Here is a 20152-nt window from a genome sequence, read left to right as displayed (position 1 = left end):
TGTTATTGTTGACAGTGATGTTTTCCCACTGGTGCAGGACACCAAAGTGTACAGAGGATTTGAAATTGGAAGTGATTACCATCTAGTCTTGAGCAGGATAAAATTGAATTTCATATTGAAAAGAATATGTAAGGAAGTTTTAAAGCGAATGGAAGTTGAGTGGCTCTCAGATGTGAGCTGTAGACTGGGATACACAGGAATTGTTCAGAAAGGGTGAAAGAGTTTGGGAGCAGGGTCAGGGCCAGGCCTTGGAGGTTCAGTGGCGGGCCCTGGAGGGGGCACAGATTGGTTCGGCTGGAGAGGCGTGTGGAGGTGGTCTGCAGGGATGAAGGAATCGGGGGGGTCCATGGTGGAGCAGGAAGTTGGGGAGGCGGTGGGGGAGGGGAAGAGGGTGTATCAGGGGCTCCTGGCAGGTTGGTCGGCTTGTGCTCTTGGAGAGTACAGGGATGGGTGTTGGAAGGCTGGGCACTGTGTAGGACTGGCTAGGCGAGGGTGATGGGAGGACTTTGGTGGGAACATGGAGGATGGATGTTGGAATGTTCTGGAGGTTGTTGGAGAGGCTCAGAAATGGAGGAAAGAGTGCTGTGAAGGGGGTTGGAGATGGTGGGGGGGCAGGAGAGGGGGATATCCTTGAGGTGTGGAGTGGTTGCTTCGAGGAGTTGCTGAATGAAGCAGGCAGTGAGGATGGCACAGACCAGGTGTGCAGTCAGGAGTGTGTATCCGTGCTTGAAGTGGAGGGGGCCATCGGGGGGATGAAAAGTGGAGGGACAGTGGAAGTGGATGGTGTTCGGCCAGAGGTGCTCAAGTGCGAAGGTGTAGGGGGTCTTACAGTGGTTGCACTGCATAGTTTGGGGGACTTGAACAGGGACAAATTCTGGATCATTGGAGTGGAGTTCTGGTAGTGCCCATGTATAGAAAGGGGAAGTGTGGCTGAATGTGAGCATTGCAGAGGTGTTTCACTACTGAGTGTTCCTGGTGGGATGTGTGCAGGTATGCTCGAAACGCAGTTGGGAGGCATTGTGGAGGGGAGGCTTGGTGTGGGGAGGGCTGGGTGGAGGCTGTCAGGATTGGATTTTCACTTTGTGACAGATGGTTGGGGGGCGGCCATGGGAGTATGGCAGATATCTGTATTTGGGTTTTGTGGGTCTAGGAGGGGCGTGTAGTGGGGTGCCAAGGGAGAGGCTGTTTGGTGCGCTGAAGTTGTGTGGTGTTGGTGGGGCAGTGTCAAGCAGTACTTGGTCTTTGTTTGAGTTGTGGGTCGGTGGTTGGAATTGGGGGAGGTGCAGAAGGGTGGTTTGGTGTTGAGTCTGGTGTCGGATGGGGATGTTCATTGTCTATGTGGATAGCATTGTGAGAGAGGGTGGTGTTGGGAGTGTTGATCTTGGCTCTTTGCTTTGTGCGGATGGTATTGTACATCTGAATGGGTCTGTGGGATTCCCTGACTAAATTGAGTGGCTGTTGTAGTGGATCTGGTATGAGGGCCAGCATTGGGAAAACAAAGACAGTGAAGGTAGGCGGCTGCATTGGGGGTATCGGCTGCATTGTGGATGGAGAGCCTGTGGAGTAGATGAAGCATTTCAGCTGCTTAGGCATGATTTTTGGCAAAGATGGTGAATTGGATGTGGACAACAGAATCAACAAAGCTGGTGTGGTGGGAGATCGGCTGAATGAATTTGTATGGAGTGGGGGAGAAATTAGCAAAGCACTAAATCAGCTGTATACAGGACAGTGTTCAGACCAATTTTGGCTTGTGGATCTGGGTTCGAGGTGGGGCACTTTATCAGGGACTGGAGACTGTGGATATGAGGGCCTGGGAGGGATTAGGGGCGTGAGCAGATGGCGTCAATGGTGGTATCATATTGAAGGCAAGTATGTTGGGAAAGAACTTGATATCAGCAATGAAACTTGAATGTGTTAGCAGAGCTGATCTCAGGTGGTGTGGTCGCTTGGGCAGGGTGGCAGAACGGGTGTTCTGGATAGGGGGACCGGGATATGGTTGGATTGATGCGGTGGGGGACGGAAATGTGGGACCTGATAATGTTGAAGTCTTTACAGGTAACAGACTGATTTGGAAGAAAATTGTAGATAGGAAGGTAGTAATGGTGTAAATTTTTCATGTAGTACTATCATATCCTGTACATCCCTTGAGGGTATATATCAGGAATTTGATGATGATGATGATTAATCTGTTACCTGTCAAGACTCCAACATTGTCAGATCTTGTATTTCTGTCTTCTGGGGCACTTTTGACCGTGTCAATCCACCTATATCTTGGTCATCCTCTGGGTCTTTTTCTTTCTTGCCTGACAGGGAACACTTGTTTTGTTAGTCTTTCCTCTCCCGTTGTGTTTGGGTGACCATGCTGCCTGAGATTGGCTCTGCTAACACATTTCTGAATGCTAACAATGTCAACTTCTTTCTTAGTTTTCTCGTTTTTGGTGTGATATTGCCATCGATGCTGTCTGTTCATGGCCATGATCTTTCTCGGGACTCATATCTGCGTTCTCCAGTCTTTGGTCAAGTGTTTTGCATCTGGCCCAGCTCTCGGATCCATAAGTTGAGGTCGGTTGGAACACTGTCTTGTATACAGCTAATTTTTTGACTAATTTCTCTCTTGTTCCATATGAATTTGTTCAGTTGGCTTCCTGCCATGCAGGCTTTGTTAATTCTGTTGTCTGTTTCCATATAAGTAAAACACCCCAGCCTGGGTGGCTGGGGTGTTTTGCTTGTTCTGTGAGTTCTCCATTCATGATGCAGTTGATGTTTTCAATGCTTCTGCCTGTTTTCAATGCTTCTGCCTGTTTTCATTGTCTTTGTCTTGTTGTTGCTGACCTTCATACTATATCTGTTGCAATAGTTGTTCGGTTTGGTTGGGGAGTCTTGCAGACTTGTGGTGGATTTGTTTGGAAGTGTGGCATCGTCCCCATGAAGCAAAGGGCTGACATTGGCATCTCCAATTTTGATGTCAGGTTTGGTGCAGCTTTCCTTCTTGGTGCAATCCATGTGGGTAGTGAGTGGCAGAGAGGATGGAGTGCATTCTTGTCTGGTGCTGGGTTTAGCATTGAGTTTAGTTGCAAGTCAGATTGCTGACTTGCAACTCAGGTGGGGACTGGGTGTTGCTTGGAGTAATGCCCCACTAACGCCGTGCAGCTGTGGTGTTTTGAATGGCTTATCTCTTGGCACCTTGTCATGTGCTTTTTCCTGATCTGCAGGGCTTGAATGCAGATCTTTGTTGTGTTCCCATGAGTTCTCAGCTTTTGTCGTGGGGTGGGGATCTAATCCTGACAGCCTCTGTTTGGCTCGGGTTCAGCATGTTCTTCACTGGGCTTCTCTTCCACAATCCTTCTCGGCCATTTCTCGGTTATGCCTGCGTAGATCTTGCCAGGTGCCTCTCTGGTTCCCACATTCAGTTTTGTTTCCCTTTTTGTGTATGGGTGGTGCTGTGGGGGCTCTGCTCCAGTCATCTGGGGTTTGTCCCTCTGTCCTGGCCTTCTAGCTGTGCAGTGCGGCCACCGTAAGAGTTTTATGCCACCATACTTGGGCGTTTCTGGTCGAATGTCATTTGCTCCGGCTGTCTTTCTGCATTTCAGGATTTTGATGGCTTTTTCTGCTTCAAGTGTGGATACGTGTTCCTGATTGCATGCCTGTTGAGTGTTTTTTAGCCCTGGACTGTCATTGCTTGTTTCATTTAGCAGTGTTTCGAAGTTCCTCCGTACTTCGGGGATGTCTTTTTCACCAGTTTTCATGTCGCCTTTGTCATTTCTGGTTCCTTTTTCAGCACTCCATTTCTGAGCTTCTTCAGCAGCCTCCAAAGTGTCTTGCCGCTTTCTTGATATTTGTTTTCTGTGTTCTTGCCAAGGTCGTCCCATGACTTTTGTTTGGCTAGTTTTGCACAGTGTTCGACTTTCTTACGTTTGTCTCTATATTCTATGCGAGCACGGGCTAGCTTATTTGAAGGGAGCTTTTGATGTGCTTTCTTCTTTTCCTTCATTGCCTATTTGACTTCCTGTGTCCACCATGGAGTGCTGATTTTTCTATCCTTACGGACAGCCTCACCACGTACCTCTCTCTGGCTGATTCAGTTGGTGTTTTCTTTGGGGCTTGCCACTGGGTCTCCAGGGTTTGGTTCCTGTTCTCAGGCTCTTTCATTTTTTCTTGAGTGGTGTTCGTGTGTTTTATTCTGCAGTTTGCATCTGATAGCTGCTCGGCTTTTGTTTGCTTTAAAACTTTCTTATATTTCCGATAATGCTAGTCTTGACAAGTAACAGATTGATTTGGAGGAAAATTGTAGATTGGAAGTTAGTAATGATGTAAATTTTTCATGTAGTACTATCATATCTTGCACACCCCTTGAGGGTACATATCAGGAATTTGATGATGATGATCCAGAATATTTTTATTTTCAGTTTTTATATCTTTATCTTTGATTTCTTTTACAATACCCTATTCTTCATTCTGAAACTTCAATAGCCTGTGGAATATTTTGCCACATTCGTAATATTTGACTTCCATATTCGATGACTTTTAAGCTATTTTTACGCATAACTTAGTACTCTTAAATTTTTCTCTATACTTTCCCATGGTATCTACCAACTCACTTGCCTTGGAACTTGTGATTTGCTTTCTTCTTTTCCAGGGCTGCCTTTTTAACATTATGCACCCTCTAAAAAGGCTTGATTTTCCTGCCCTTGCAAAAAACTTACCACATGCTTCATAGCTAAATCAACGTTTTCTTCAGAATTTGTCAGTGGCACTTCAAAGTTTGGTTCTTATTTTCAAATTGTTTCCTTGAATAATATTTGTATAGCTGAATTTACAGTTCAAACCTAAAGGCTTCTCAACTTGAATTTTTTAAAAACGTTTTTTACATATTTTTCAATATGATATTCATTTTTATTCTGCATAAAACTAAGTGATGATCGTTTCCAATTTCAAAAGTTGTATATTCCTGAAACAGTATAAAGGTATCATTATCAATGATAACATAGTCAACAAAACTTATTTTTCTTGTGTCTTCTCTCTACATGAATTTCTGTACATCTTTACATTCAAATGTTAGTGTTGATAATGACCAACCAATCTGTGCCCTGAACAGAAATTCAATAAGTACTTATCTTATCATTACCTTCGCCCTTTTCTCCATATTTTCAGCAAACATTTCTATATGCTTGTAATTCATTTCCTATCCTGCCATTTAGTTCTGCTACAATGAACAATCCTCCATTTTCTTTAAATCAGTTGCTTTCTTTAATGATTCCAAAAATCTTTCATTCCTTTTAGTACCACCTTTTGTGAAAGCATAGGCACAAATAAATTTCATTGTGAAATTTCCTATTTTGAAATTTACCTGGAGAATTCTACTTGAAATTGTCTGCAAAGAGAAGTTTATCTTTATGGTGCTAAATGCTACCATTACTTCTTCCTTTCCACAATCGCTACTGTCTGAACATAACATCCCACATTTATTATTTAGCATGATTTTACCTGTTCTAGCCTTCTTCATCTTAATACTAATGATGTACTTAATTATACGTGTAATATAATTAAATAAATTGTATGTTATAAATCATATTCTCTAGTGCAGAATGCATTGCCCCAATTCTTTACACATATCTGGGTAGGGAAATCAAGTTAGAATCCATTTACACATTTTTTGATGTGCAAGGGTCTCATGGTATTGTGTGAACAGGGGTCTCGATATATCATTTTTTATGTTTAATATATATCTGTCCCATGCATAAGAAGTTGTAGCTTTAGACTCCACATCATATTAGTGGTGTATTTGGGCTAGAGAGAGCAAGCAGAACACACAAGTGATTACAGTAACAAGTAACAAATGCATAGTAAACATATTAAAACAGAAGCTGTATATTTTATAAAAACATGAAAATATTGGAACATAGACATTTTGATTATTTATACATTCTACTGAAATAGATTTATAATAACATACAAGTTTTAAACATTGGTTTGCAATTTTGTCTACTGAAATAGGTTACATTATTATAATAACTAATATGCACAACCTGTAAGGTTCTGATTAACTTTCAATTTAACGAGCAAGAAGCTGTAACGCTATTAATAATTTACTTGATCAATTTCCCCCCCCTCCCCCCACAAAAAGTACAATTTTACTTGAATGAACATTATTATTACATAAGCATTTCCATGGGAGTCTGAAAATGAATCATGAGAGGTTCAAACTATTATTATTTACATAATACCTATCCTAACTCTCTCCTTAAATTCATTAACTGGCAGGCTTTCACTCATAAATGAACTTTGTGCACAAAGATTAACATTTTTAAGGGTCAAAGCTGTATAACTGAGAGGAGACCTCCACATAGCCTTTAAAGGAATGCAGAGAACCGACCAGGGTTTCTGACCTAATGTCCAATCCTCACCTTCTCGTGGTGCACCCTGTTGGGTATCTACTTTGATACTGAACAAATGAGGATGGGCTGGCAATTTGGGATTTAGCCAACCAAATTGTATTCTTATTGGTTAAACCAAAATAAAAAAATGATGGTACAACATGACAAAATTTCATGCCGGCTGGGGCGTCGCCCGGTTAAACAAGGCCCCCGTTGTTTTCACCAGGGAACCAGGGCGAACAGCGAAAAGTCAGCTACTGGAACAAATCTGAAAATAAACCCCAACTCAACATCACCAGAGTTAAAGATCGGTACTATCAACGTAAGAAGCCTGAATGGCAAAGAAATGGAGTTAGCTGAGGAATTAGATAAGTACAAGATAGACATAATAGGGGTGACTGAAACAAAAAAGACCAAAACTGGCGAGATCTTTCTGAGCAATAAATACAAAATGTTATATTCAGGCAACGACAATCAAGGAAAAGAAGGAGTAGCCATAGTATTCAACACAAAATACGAGGCTAATCTTCTTGAATGGCAGTCAGTCTCAAGTAGAGTAATGTGGGCAAATATGAGAATGGGGAACTGGACAATGAGACTTATTTGTGCCTATGGTCCCACAGAAGGTTCTACTAAGGTAGAAGTGGAGAAATTTTTTGAGGATTTAGAGAAAGCATCTGACACAATGAAAAAGGAAAAGTTGGTCCTTTTTGGGGTACTAAATAGCAGAGTAGGAAATGATTGTCAGACATACAAAAATATATTGGGAAAATTTGGAGAAAAGAGCAAAGCTAATAATAATGGCAAATATCTGTTGGATTTCTGCTCAGGACATGGACTGGTTATTACTAACACCATGTTCCAACATAAAAATGTGCACAAATTCACATGGAGAGAAGAGGCTAGGAATAAGAAAAGTCTCATTGACTATGTTATTGTTGATAGTGATGTTTTCTCCCTGGTGCAGGACACCAGAGTGTACAGAGGATTTGAAATTGGAAGTGATCACCATCTAGTCTTGAGCAGGATAAAATTGAATTTCATATTGAAAAGAATATGTAAGGAAGTTTTAAAGCGATTAAAAGTTGAGCAGCTCTCAGATGTGAACTGTAGACTAAAATACACAAAGATTATTGAAAAGAAAATGAAAGAGTTTGAGAACAGGAATCAAACCTTGGAGATTCAGTGGCAAACTCTGAAGAAAACATTGATTGATTCTGCCAGAGAGGCATGTGGTGAGGTTGTCTGCAAGGATAAAAAAATCAGAACTCCCTGGTGGACACAGGAAGTTAAAGAGGCAGTGAAGGAAAAGAAGAAAGCATATCAAAAGTTCCTGGCAAATAATTCAGCTTTTACTCTTACAGAATACAGAGACAAATGTAAGAAAGTTAAACAGTGTGTAAAACTAGCTAAACAAAAGTCATGGGAGGACTTTGGCAAGAATATAGAAAATAAATATCAAGAAGGTGGCAAAATATTCTGGAGGTTGTTGAAGAAGCTTAGGAATGGAGGAAAGAGTGCTGTAAAAGGAGTTAGAGATGATAAAGGTGACATGAAAACGGGTGAAAAAGATATCCTTGAAGTATGGAGTAATTACTTTGAAAAACTGCTAAATGAAACAAGCAGTGATGACAGCACAGTGATAAAAAAACACTGACCAATCATGCAGTCAGGAATACATATCCATACTTGAAGTAGAAAAAGCCACCAAAGGCTTGAAATGTGGAAAGGCAGCAGGAGTAGATGATATTTGACCAGAAATGCTGAAGTATGGTGGTATAAGAGTCTTACAGTGGCTGCACTGCATAGTTCAGAAAGCCTGGACAGACGGACGAATTCCCGATGATTGGAGTAGAGCTCTCATAGTACCCATATATAAAAAGGGAAATAAAACTGAATGTGAGAATTAGAGGTATTTCCCTACTGAGTGTTCCTGGCAAGATCTATGCAAGTTTTGTCGATATGCTACTTAGGAACGATTTTTACTGAAGATGGTAAATTAAATATAGAAATAAACAACAGAATCAGTAAAACTGGTATGGTGGGAAGTCAATTGAATAAATTCATATGGAATAAGAGAGAAATTAGTCGGAACACTAAATTAGCTGTATACAAGACAGTGTTCAAACCAGTTTTAACTTATGGATCTTAGAACTGGGTCAGAAGTGAAACACTTGACCAAAGACTAGAGACTGCAGATATGAGAGTCCTGAGAAAGATTAGAGGCGTGAACAGATGGCATCAATGGCAATATCATATTAAAAATTAGGATATTAGGAAAGAACTTGACATTGTCAGCATCCAGGAATGCGTTAGCAGAGCTAATCTCAGGTGGTATGGTCACTTAAACAGAATGGGCGAGGAAAGATTAGCAAAACAAGTGTTCTCTGCCAGGTTGGCAGGAAAACGACCCAGAGGAAGACCAAGATATAGGTGGATTGATATGGTACAAAGTGCCTTAGATGATAGAAATATAAGATCTGATAATGTTGGAGTCTTGACAAGTAACAGACTGATTTGGAGGAAAATTGTAGATAGGAAGTTAGTAATGATGTAATTTTTTCATGTAGTACTGTCATATCCTGTACACCCCTTGAGGGTACATGGCAGGAATTTGATGATGATGATGATGATGATGAGCTCCATTTAAATAAAAAAAATCCATTAAAAAACCTCCACATACTGGAATAACGTTTTTTGAGGTATCCTGAAAGATTCAGCTCCCCAATAATGATTGATGTTTTTTACATACCTATCCTAACTCTCTCCTTAAATTCATTTATTGGCAGGCTTTCACTCATAAACGAACTTTGTGCACAAAGACTTTAACATTTTAAAGTACCATTTAAAAAAAACCAACTCACTTTTAAACCTCCACACACTGGAATGACGTTTTCTTGAGTTAAACTTAAGGTATCCAGAAAGATTCAGCTCCCCAATAATGATTGACAGATAAATGACAAAACACACCTAACTAGTATGGAAATGTCTCAAAAATGCTATAGGAATGCAATGTACATATTCCATAGGTATATTTGGAATATGTACATATTCCAAAGAAAGAAAGAATAATGATTTTTGTTGCAGACGATACCTACAATCTGAGTCAACCTCTCAGAATGCAAAAACAGTAATTTCATGTGCATATTTCTGTATTGTAAGGGTATATACTGGTGCATCCTCAGACCCTGTTATAAACTTTAAGGTGTATTCCATACTTCAAAACTAACACAAGGTCAAGAAACCTCATATTTCCAAGATACAGCTCTCTGTAGTTGCAGTATGAATGCCAACAACATGAAAAGCAGATAGATCAAACTCAGTAAATCTTGATTGTAAATAACCAGAATACATGCACCACATGCTTAGAGTTGCTATTTGTTTCAGTGTTTCCATCAGTGCTTTGTAAGGGAGAGTGAATTCCCATTTACTGAACTGGATGATATGCATTTTTGAAATCACACTACAAGTACAATAACAGGACTTTTTCATAGATTTATTGTAAAAATAATTAACTTGTACATTATTTGTTGTTAGTGAACAGAAAAACACAAAGTTTATTCTTTTTGCAATAAATCTACAAGTAAATACCATTACTGCAGTTTTTGATATGTGATGTGCTAACAGAAATGCACACGAATGTTGGCTTAATCAAAAGGGTTTCACTGGTCATTTAATTTAATGTTCTTGTATACATTCACTTGTCCTCATTGTCTTCACAAGCATGGAATACTTCCTGCTTACAAACTGAGGGAGGATGGAAGGAAGACAAAGAACTCTGAGGGTACTGGAAACTGTAGAAACAAGACTGTTAGTGACATACAATCCACACACACAGAGGATTGCAGTGGCAGATGTCACCCAAGCAGTCGTATGGAGGATCCTGCATGAAAATTGACTTTATCATAACATATTATTATTATTATTATTATTATTATTATTCAGGCCTCCAAGGAGTCAAAAGACTCATCGAGGGAGGTCCTTTCTAAGACATAAAGTCTGTCAAGACTCATCGAGGGGAGGTCCCCCCCTGAGAAACACAAAGTTTATCATACCACTCCTTAAACCCACTGACCGTTCTCGCTCCCACCACTCCATCAGGCAATGCATTCCACGGCTCAACCACCCTCCACACAAAGAAACCACTCCTTACCCTCTTGCTCACAGTTTCCTTTCGTAACTTCCAGGGATGGCCTCTTGTCATCACTCCTTCCCGCTGATCAACCAAGCGAAAGAACTCCCCAGTGTCAACCCTGTAACCACCTCTCAACAGTTTAAAAGTCTCAATCATATCACCTCTCCTTCTTCTATCCACCAAACTCTGCAGTCCACATTCTCTCAGCCGATCCTCATAACTATCCTTGTACAGTCCTGAAACCATCTTTGTCATCCGTCTTTGTATCCTTTCCACAGTTAATTTATCCCCTTCAAATCCTGGGGACCAAATCTGAGAACAATAGTCCAAGTGTGGTCTGATCAGAGACTTATACAACGGAATGATAACCCTCTTATCTCTGCAGGTCAGTGTCCTTCTCATTATTGCAGCAATCCTCTGTGTTACCTTCACCACCTTTGCAATATGTCCCCTAAACTTCAGGTTTCTATCAATCATCAACCCCAGATCTCTTGTCTCCCCTACTTCCTCCAGTATAACTCCTCCCATAGAGTATGCAGCATCCCATCGATGTTTCCCAAACCTCAAGACCTTACATTTTGCTGCATTAAACTGACACCCCCATTCATTTGCCCATCTATCTAGCTTATTTAAATCCTCTTGCAGGGCTACCACATCTGCACTATTACTAATAATCCTTCCAAGCTTCGCATCATCTGCAAACAACTGAATATCCCCCTGCAATCCACTGGCTATGTCATTGATACAAAGGTTAAACAATATAGGTCCTAGTACTGAGCCCTGTGGGACCCCACTTGTAACCCTCTGCCTCCTGGAAACTGCTCCACCATACACAACTCTCTGATACCTATCAGACAGCCAATCCTGAATCCAGTTGACCAATCTGACATCCAGACCCATGAGCTTCAACTTAAATATCAGCTTATCATGTGGCACCCTGTCAAATGCCTTCGCCAAGTCTAAGAAAATTGCAGTATATGCCTTTCCCTCATCTAATGCTCTTGTAACTTTATTATAAAAGGCTAGCATATTGCTAAAACAAGAGCGTCCTTTCACAAATCCATGTTGATTCTCACAGATAACATTACCCTCATCTGCCCAATGCTGTACACGGTCCCTCACTACTTTCTCCAAGATCTTAACAACTACTGATGACACACAGACTGGCCTATAATTAGACACTTCCAGTCTGTTACCACCCTTATGCAATGGCACTATCTTACCTTCCTTCCATTCCCTGGGCACCTTTGCCAAAGCCAGACTTTCATTGAAAAGCCACGTTAAAGGTACTGTCAATTCCCTAGCACATTCTCTCAAAACTCGTGGCGAAATACCATCCAGTCCCACAGCTTTACTGACATCCAGAGTACTCAGTATCTGAAACACACTCTCCTCCTGTACCTCCAGACCTCGTACCAGTCCTATCCCTCTAGCATTAAAACTGACTCCTCTAGGATGAAATACTCCAATAAAGTGTTCATTAAACAATTCCACTATGTCCTCTGCATCAGTCACTCTATTCCCATTTTTATCCCACAATATCATTCTTCCACAGTCATTTCTCCTCCTACTGGCCACATAGCTAAAAAATTCCCTAGGATTTTCTTTGGATCTTAGGGCCAATCTCCTCTCATATTCCAGTTTCGCTTTCCTTACCACACGAGTCACTCTTCTGGCCTGTGTCTTATATTCCTCATGCATCTCTTCACCTGTCTCCTTATATCTCTTCCATAGCCTCTTTTTCGCATGCAATTCCTGTTTAATATTGTTTGTCATCCACTTTACTCCAAATTGCGCCCTCTTCTTCACTCGTGGTATACAACTTACCATTGCTGATAACAAATATTCTTTCACAATTTCCCACGCACTGGTGATATCCCTGCCTTCCAATTCCTCCCTCCATGAAACTTCCCGAAGTTGACGTCTAAGACTATTATAATCACCTGCCTTATAATTCCACATAAGTTCCCGTCTCTTTGATACTCCTGCATGTCTATTCATTTTCCAAGTCAAAACCATATGGTCACTCTCTCCAACTGGTGGGAGAGACGTCAACTCAGTTATTATCAACTCTTCTGATGCTATAACCAAATCAAAAATTTTTGAACCTCTTGTTCCCTCTGTTACATGTTGCCTAAGACATTTGTCCCTCAAGAATTCTAGAAATTCCATTCCCCTATTGTTACATGCATCTTCCTCTCTCCAATTTATACTACTGAAGTTAAAATCTCCCATAACAATCATTCTTCTTGCACTTGCCAAACTTAGCTGTCTAAACATCTCCTGGTCCCCATCCTCTGTGCTCCTGGGTCTGTAGCAACACCCCACTAAATATCCTGTCCTGCCTACCTCTACCTCACACCATACGCTCTCAAAATCATTTGTCTCTACCTTACTACCTTCCAAATTCTCCACTCTTAGAGGACATAGGTCATTACTTATCATAAGCAGCACCCCACCACCACGCTTTCCCCTCCTATCCTGGCGAAAAATGCTATACCCAGCGACTTCTATTCCTGTTTTTATATCCCCTTCTGTCAACCACGTCTCAGTGATCGCAATAATTTTTGGCCAGGCTGATGCTATCTGCGCCACCAATTCCTCTCCCTTATTCCGGATACTCCTGGCATTAGTATACAGCATATAAATGCCATTGTTTCTATACCCAGCATTATCCCTTCTAGACTCCACTGGGCTCAGTCTTACCTGACATTGTCTCCCTTCTCCCAAGTATCCATTCCCACAAGAGGCCACCCCTGCTATCATCCTCCCTGGGACACACTGACTCGTTCAGAACAGCAATCTCTCCAGATGCCTACGTCCTTCCTCATTCAAATGTAAACGGTCTCTCGCAAACAACTCCTCTCTTTCCTCAAACGCACTCCAAGCATCCACATATACCAGTCCTCTCTTGTCACACATTCTCGCTATTATGCCATTCAATATCACCGCTCTTCTGCTCAGCTCATCATTATCATACCTAGGCAACACGCACACTATTTTTCCTCTCTCTGTCTTCTTCCGTACAGTCTCAAGCAAAAATCTCATATCTCTCGCTGCCCGACTTACATTACCACTCAAGTCATTCGTTCCTACCATCACAATCATCTCATCCACCCTTTCACTTCTCTTAATTGCCATAGCCACCCTTTCTATTGTTCCTCCTGGCAAACACTCCTCACGCATCCTATCCTGAACACCACGGATCATTGAGTCACCATACATTATACCTCTTACCATTCCATCGCTCCTATTGTTTCCATTCTCTCCTCTTCTTTCATTCCCATACCTCTCTCTTCTACTGTTTCCATTCTCTCCTCTTCTAGCACTCCCATACATCTCTCTCATTCCCTCTCTCCTACTGTTTCCATTTTCTCCACTTCTAGCACTTCCATATCCCTCTCTCATTCTGTCTCCTCTACTACTGTTTCCATCCGCTCGTCTTCTAGCATTCCCATACCTCTCTCTCATTCCATCTCTCCTACCGTTTCCATTCTCTCCTCTTCTAGCACTTCCATATCTCTCTCTCATTCCATCTCTCCTACTGTTTCCATCCTCTCGTCTGCTAGCATTCCCATACCTCTCTCTCATTCCCTCTCTTCTACTGTTTCCAATCTCTCCTCTTCTAGCACCCCCATACCTCTCACTCATACTCCTTAAATTCTCTCTCTCTCCTACTCTGATTCGCCTTGCATTCATCTCTTCCATTCTCCTAATCTTATCTTTCATACTTCTGCTCTCATTCACTAGACATTCCACCTCCTCTTTCAACTCATCTATCTCCCTCTGCAGGTCAGTCACTCTTAATCTAAATTCACTCTCCCAAATAAAACCATCTCCTAAACTTCCACAGTCACTCACACCTTCCACACTATCAACCATTATTTTCTCATTCTCTCCTATCATACTACTTGTCTTCCTACATTCATTCTCCGTTCCTGGAGCAACAAAGTCGGATATCGATATATCTAATGTACTTATTTCCTCCAACTGCCTGCATTTTGCGCACATACGCTCTCCACTCTCTTTAACAAACCACATATGTAATTCCTTAGAAGCATACATGCCGCAAGTACTGCATGCCACAAAGTCCCTTATGATATTGTTAATAATTGAGTTCTTAAATGGCGGAGGACTTGGCGTTACGCCACTTGCGACTGCTGCTGAATCCACCATCATTCCTTACTGCCGAGTAGCGTAATCCTTAATAATTATTCAATTAATAAATAAGAGGGGAAAAAAGTACAAACATCAGAACATTTAAGTACTAATATAATTAAATAAAATGAAATATAACTAAATACAGTAACTTAGCTTCGTTTTGTCTTCCGCCGTTACGCGTTCGATTCTGACGGTACCAACATATATTATATCGCGACAGCAACTAACTTCCGAAAAACAACCACTGAAGTACACTCGTATTCAGAGAAACAATTCAGCACTCAAAAACGTAGAAAAAAAACGGGGAAAAAAAACGGACTATTCACCGATTAAAAATCACTTTCTTCTGCACAGCTCAAATTCACCGCCATGTGCTACGGCGACGCTAGCGCCACTCGCCCATGATATCCATCATGTTCAAGCATTTTTACCAGACTATGGTATTTTGCAACTAATTTTTAAAAAGCATGTCATTTCTTTCTTATGTGCTTTTCACATATGAAGTGATGTTCACTTAGGAGAGTATTTTCAATTATCACAACAATCACATGTGGACCAATCAAAATCTCATGCATTCATTTAGTCAAGATATGAACAACAATTCTCTATCATGTATAGGCAGTTTTCTTTGAAAACAGGCTAATAAGGACCATTTTAAGTATTCTACAATTGAGCAGGTTGTTCTTTTAGTAGCAAAAACTTTCCTTCCGCTTTCTTCTTTTCTGAGCCTTCTCTTTCAAGGTTGTGTATGTCTCCATTCAGCATGTCATCTAGCACTGTTTTCCTCACTCTTCCTCTAGGTCTTTTTCCTTCTATTTTTTTCTTCAATGGGATCTCTGATTATTCCATTTCCTCTCAGAATATGTCCAATCTAATTTCCCTTTCTTCTTTTTATCCTTTTTAACAGATTCCTTTCTTCCTCTACTCTTTTTAAGACCTCTTCATTATTTATTTTATCTGTGTAGTTTATTTTTTCCATCCTTCTCCAAATCCACATCTCAAAGCTTTCCAAAATTTTAATTTCTTCTTTTTTTTTTAATGTTCAAGTTTCAGCTGCATATAAGACAAACACTCCACACATAACATTTTATTAGCCTTTTCTTTAAATTTCTATCCATTTTACTTCTGAATAAATTCCATTTTCTATTAAAGGCATCTCTTCCCATCGCTATTCTTGCTTTTATGTCACTTGTACATCTTCCATCGCTGCTAATCACACTTCCTAGATATTTAAATGTCCTTACTTGATTAAATTTTTCTCCATTTATTCTTACATCCATAGTTGTCTCTTTCCTTGTTATTTTCATTATTTCTGTTTTGCTTATGTTAATTTTCATTCCATAGTTGATACAGGATTCCAGTAATCTGTTCAGCAGATGCTGTAATTCTTCCTCAGTGTTTGATAATAATGCCTTGTCATCTGCATTTCGTATTGCAAATATCTGTCTACCTCCTATCTTTATTCCTTCTTCTGCATTCTCCAATGCTTCTTTTAACATTGCTTCAGAATACATGTTGAGCAAAATTGGTGACAAAGAACAGCCTTGTCTTACTCCTCATCCAATGGTACCTGGTCTGTTGTACCATATATCTCTCTCTTACCATAGCAGTTTGTCCCATATATAGTAAAATAATTAGTCTTCTATCTTTCCAATCTATACCAATCTTTTCCATTACTTCCATCATCTTATCCCATAAAGAAGTTAATATAACAGATATTAACTTCTTTATTCACTTCTAAACTTCTTCCACTTATTATTCTTAGCAATCCAATCGTTTCTCTTGTTCCCTTACCCTTCCTGAAATCAAACTGATCTTCTCCAAGAAATTCCTCCACCTTAGATGCAATCCTCTGTGTTAGGATTCTCATAACTACTTTTGATGTATAGGAAATGAGGCTTATTTTTCTAAAATCCTTGCATTTCACTGCATTACTTTTCTTTGGTATAAGTATAAATATTAAGGTCATAAAATCTTTTGGTAATTCTCCTTTGTTATAAATTAAATTTATTAGTTTAGTTATTTCTTTTGAAGTTGTTTCAGGTATATCATCTATTCCTTCTGCCTTTCCACATTTTAGTTCTCTAATGGCCATCTCTACTTCTGTCTTCAAACTCTCTGGACCTAAATCATCTTCATTTACCTTCTTTATATCTTCTAAAGGCAACTCATTTGGTCTATTTTCTTTGTCGTATAGATCTGCAATGTATTCTTTCCATCTCCCTAGGATTTCATCTTCTTCAGTTATAATTCCTCCATTCTCATTTTCTATACCTCTAGCATGAATTCCCTTTCTCTTTTGATTCATACTTCTTGCTTTTACTTATAAAAGATCATATCTTCCCTCTCTCTCATAATTTTCCATATATTTTACCAAATCTGCTACATGACTTTCGTACAGTACTTTTTTTGCAAAATCTGGTATAAAACATCTTCCATTAAGTACATAATGACATTCCCTTGATACAAGGCCTCTCATGAGGCCGATGCATTACACTTTGGTCATGAGCAAGGTATTTAATCAAAGGTTTCCTGAAAAAAATGCATTGGATAAGGTGAATGAACTGCATGGCCTCAATGGCCACCCAATCAAATCCTGTGGATTTTTGTGAGACTATATAAAGTTAAGTGAATCTACAACAGACTGAGTACTCTACCTCACTGGAGACGGTTGAACTGCAGGAATATGCAAAACGTGTGTCATCTCAATTCATTCATCATCAATATTTACAATGGGAAACAATGTTGACAATCTACGGAATATCCCGTTTTCTGCCAGAGCTTTTGCGGACTGTATGATTATAGTCGAAGGAGATTGGAACTTGTGTATAAATAAGTAAGAAAATTAGTTATTTCAGCCTTTCTTTGGTTCAATCTGGAAAAATAATAATTTCCCAAGTGATTTCCGATTTCTGTGCATATTATATGGCTGCATTTAAAAACTGTATCAAAATTCAAATTATCCATGTCTCACTAGTATTTGCCAATGATAATCTAATCTCACCACGAAGTGTAAAGTGCTTCTCACATAAATGGTGGGCGTGAAGCATAGCTATTGTTCATTTGACCTTTATGCTTTTCATATTTAAAATTATATTAATTGATAAATTAAAGCATTCAAAGTTATCCTACAATTAATTGCATTGGACCAATTAAGATGAGTGCTACTATGCACTCTTAAAACTGTCATACTTTCATAAAAATGCAATCATATGGTCAAACTGACATGAATTTTGTAGTGCAGGTTGCATATGCTACATGAAAGCACACCCAAAAACCTAAATAGACATATGATGTCACTGATATATATATATATATATATATATATAAATTACAACATACTATTTGTGCTTTTGATTTTTAATTTTAAATTAATTTTAATATTTATGCTTTCAATTTTTAATATATTTCTTACCTCTGTACTGTGAATACAGTACTACACATTGTTCCAAACTAAGAGCAAATTCTCGTTTCACCAAGTCTTGATTTACAGTTTTAGCAACTTGTAACTGGAAGGGAGAAAATGCATTTCATAACTTTCAAAACAAAAAAGAAATAAGAAATGATTTTCTAATAATAAAAGCTCATAAGTATTTCTAAAATGAATTTAAACAAATGAATACATATAAATGATTATATAGTTTGCATTAATTTGAGAAATGTAAATAAAATCCTAATTTCAGACTATCTATATGTATATAAATAATCAGAAATTAGGATTTTATTTACATGTCTAAAGGGAGTGTAAAGTAGGCTTACCTGCTAGTCAGAACTCATCTTGTAGGTTCATGAAAGATGCCGCACAATGAAAATCACACACTAGTTTAATGAAATATTCTGTCTGTCAGACTTAGGAAGTGAACAGGATGTGTAAATAGTCAAGACTGAGTCTTGGGTGGATTCCTTCTATAGGGTGGTTAAGTAAGAGGAGGATCATGGTGAGTTTAATGAATCTATATTTACTTCATATTTATATATAATCCATATTACAGATCGAAGGAAAAGAAGCTTCTCTTGTTTTAATAACATCAAGCTTCTGTGATTTTTGCAATAATTCTGGTATAATCGGAATACATCCTTGAAAGTAAAGATTATTTGTTCATTCAAGTACTACTACTACTGCTCTTTTCAATTCGAAAACATTAGTATCAGAATGATTTTTAAAACACAAAGTGGCAATAATAGAATCATTAAACTGTTAATACATATAGTGTGAGCATAATGTCCCACATATACTTCAGTATTTATCTGCACTGTGTAACATCTACTATAGTTCCATAGATTTCAAGTCTAATGTGGTAGTTTAGGATGAGATCTTTATTGTTATTGCACTATGTAGAAATCATCTCATTCTGGAGGTTTCTTAAAGAAACAAGTACAACTATTACATTCAACATATAGTATTCCTGTTAGTTCCCAAACTATCTTTTCCTTTGTAGTATAAGCCAGACCCAATTTGTCTGTTTTTTTTTTTTTTTTTTTTTTTTGTTCTTTTTAATTCTTAGCATTCTTGGAAGTCAGGCACAAACTTTGTTTGCTTACTATTATTATTATTATTATTATTAAACAAGACCTCATGGAGTCAAAGACTCATCTAGGAGGTCCTTTTATCTCACACACATCTCATCATACCGGGTCTTAAACACATTCAAACTCCTTGCAGACACCACACTCTCAGGCAAGGCATTCCAATCATTCACAACTCTGCACGAAAAAAACCTGCCTCTCACTCCCCTACTCACACCCTCTTTATACAGTTTCCAGGCATGACCTCTGGTTCTCCCCTGATCTCCCACTATTCTCTGTAGAACTTCTCCACCATTGATCCTATAACAACCCCTTACCAACTTGTAGGTCTCTATCATATCTCCCCTCTTCCTTCTCTCCACTAGACTCTGCAAATTACATCTTTTCAATCTTTCCTCATACTCGACATTCCAGAGGTCAGAAACTACCTTAGTCAGTCGCCTTTGGACCCTTTCCAACATCTCTTCATCCTTCTGAAAACCAGGTGACCAAATCTGGGCACAATAGTCCATGTGTGGCCTAATCAAAGCCTTATACAATGGAACAAGAATCTACCTACTTCAGTGTCCTCCTCATCATTCCCAGAAGTCTTTGTGTTGTCTTCACAATTTTGGCGATGTGTCCCCTAAATTTTAGATCCTTATCCACCATCACTCCCAGATCCCTTATTTCCTCTACTTCCAACAATATATTCTTACCAAGCATAAATTCTGCATCCCATCTTTGTTTTCCAAATTTTAAAACCTTACATTTTGCAACATTGAACTCACATCCCCATTTGCTTGCCCAATCACTCAATTTATTCAAGTCTTCTTGCAAGGCCTCAACATCTTCATTACTCTTTATGGTTCGTCCCAACTTTGCATCATCTGCAAACAACTGAATATCTCCATCCAAATCTTTGCCAATATCATTAATATACAAGTTAAATACTAATGGCCCTAAAACAGACACC

The 20152-nt window shown here is 39.3% G+C and overlaps 1 protein-coding gene across 3 annotated transcripts in view; it reads right to left on the bottom strand.

The window, feature by feature from the left end:
• Sec6 (Exocyst complex component Sec6) overlaps positions 1-20152 on the bottom strand; it is a 478173-nt gene that overhangs the window by 156732 nt on the left and 301289 nt on the right. For all 3 annotated transcript variants that reach the window (XM_090405049.1, XM_090405048.1, XM_090405050.1), the window contains exon 14: positions 18086-18179. In XM_090405049.1, coding sequence (XP_090261175.1) covers positions 18086-18179 — 94 coding nt within the window. The remainder of the gene's footprint in view (positions 1-18085; positions 18180-20152) is intronic.

This window comes from Typopeltis vanoorti, chromosome 15 (assembly GCF_054136105.1).
Source record: "Typopeltis vanoorti isolate ZY-2024b chromosome 15, IOZ_Tvanoo_1.0, whole genome shotgun sequence".
In the NCBI taxonomy this organism is placed as follows: domain Eukaryota; kingdom Metazoa; phylum Arthropoda; class Arachnida; order Uropygi; family Thelyphonidae; genus Typopeltis; species Typopeltis vanoorti.
This window is presented reverse-complemented; position numbering and strand designations above follow the sequence as displayed.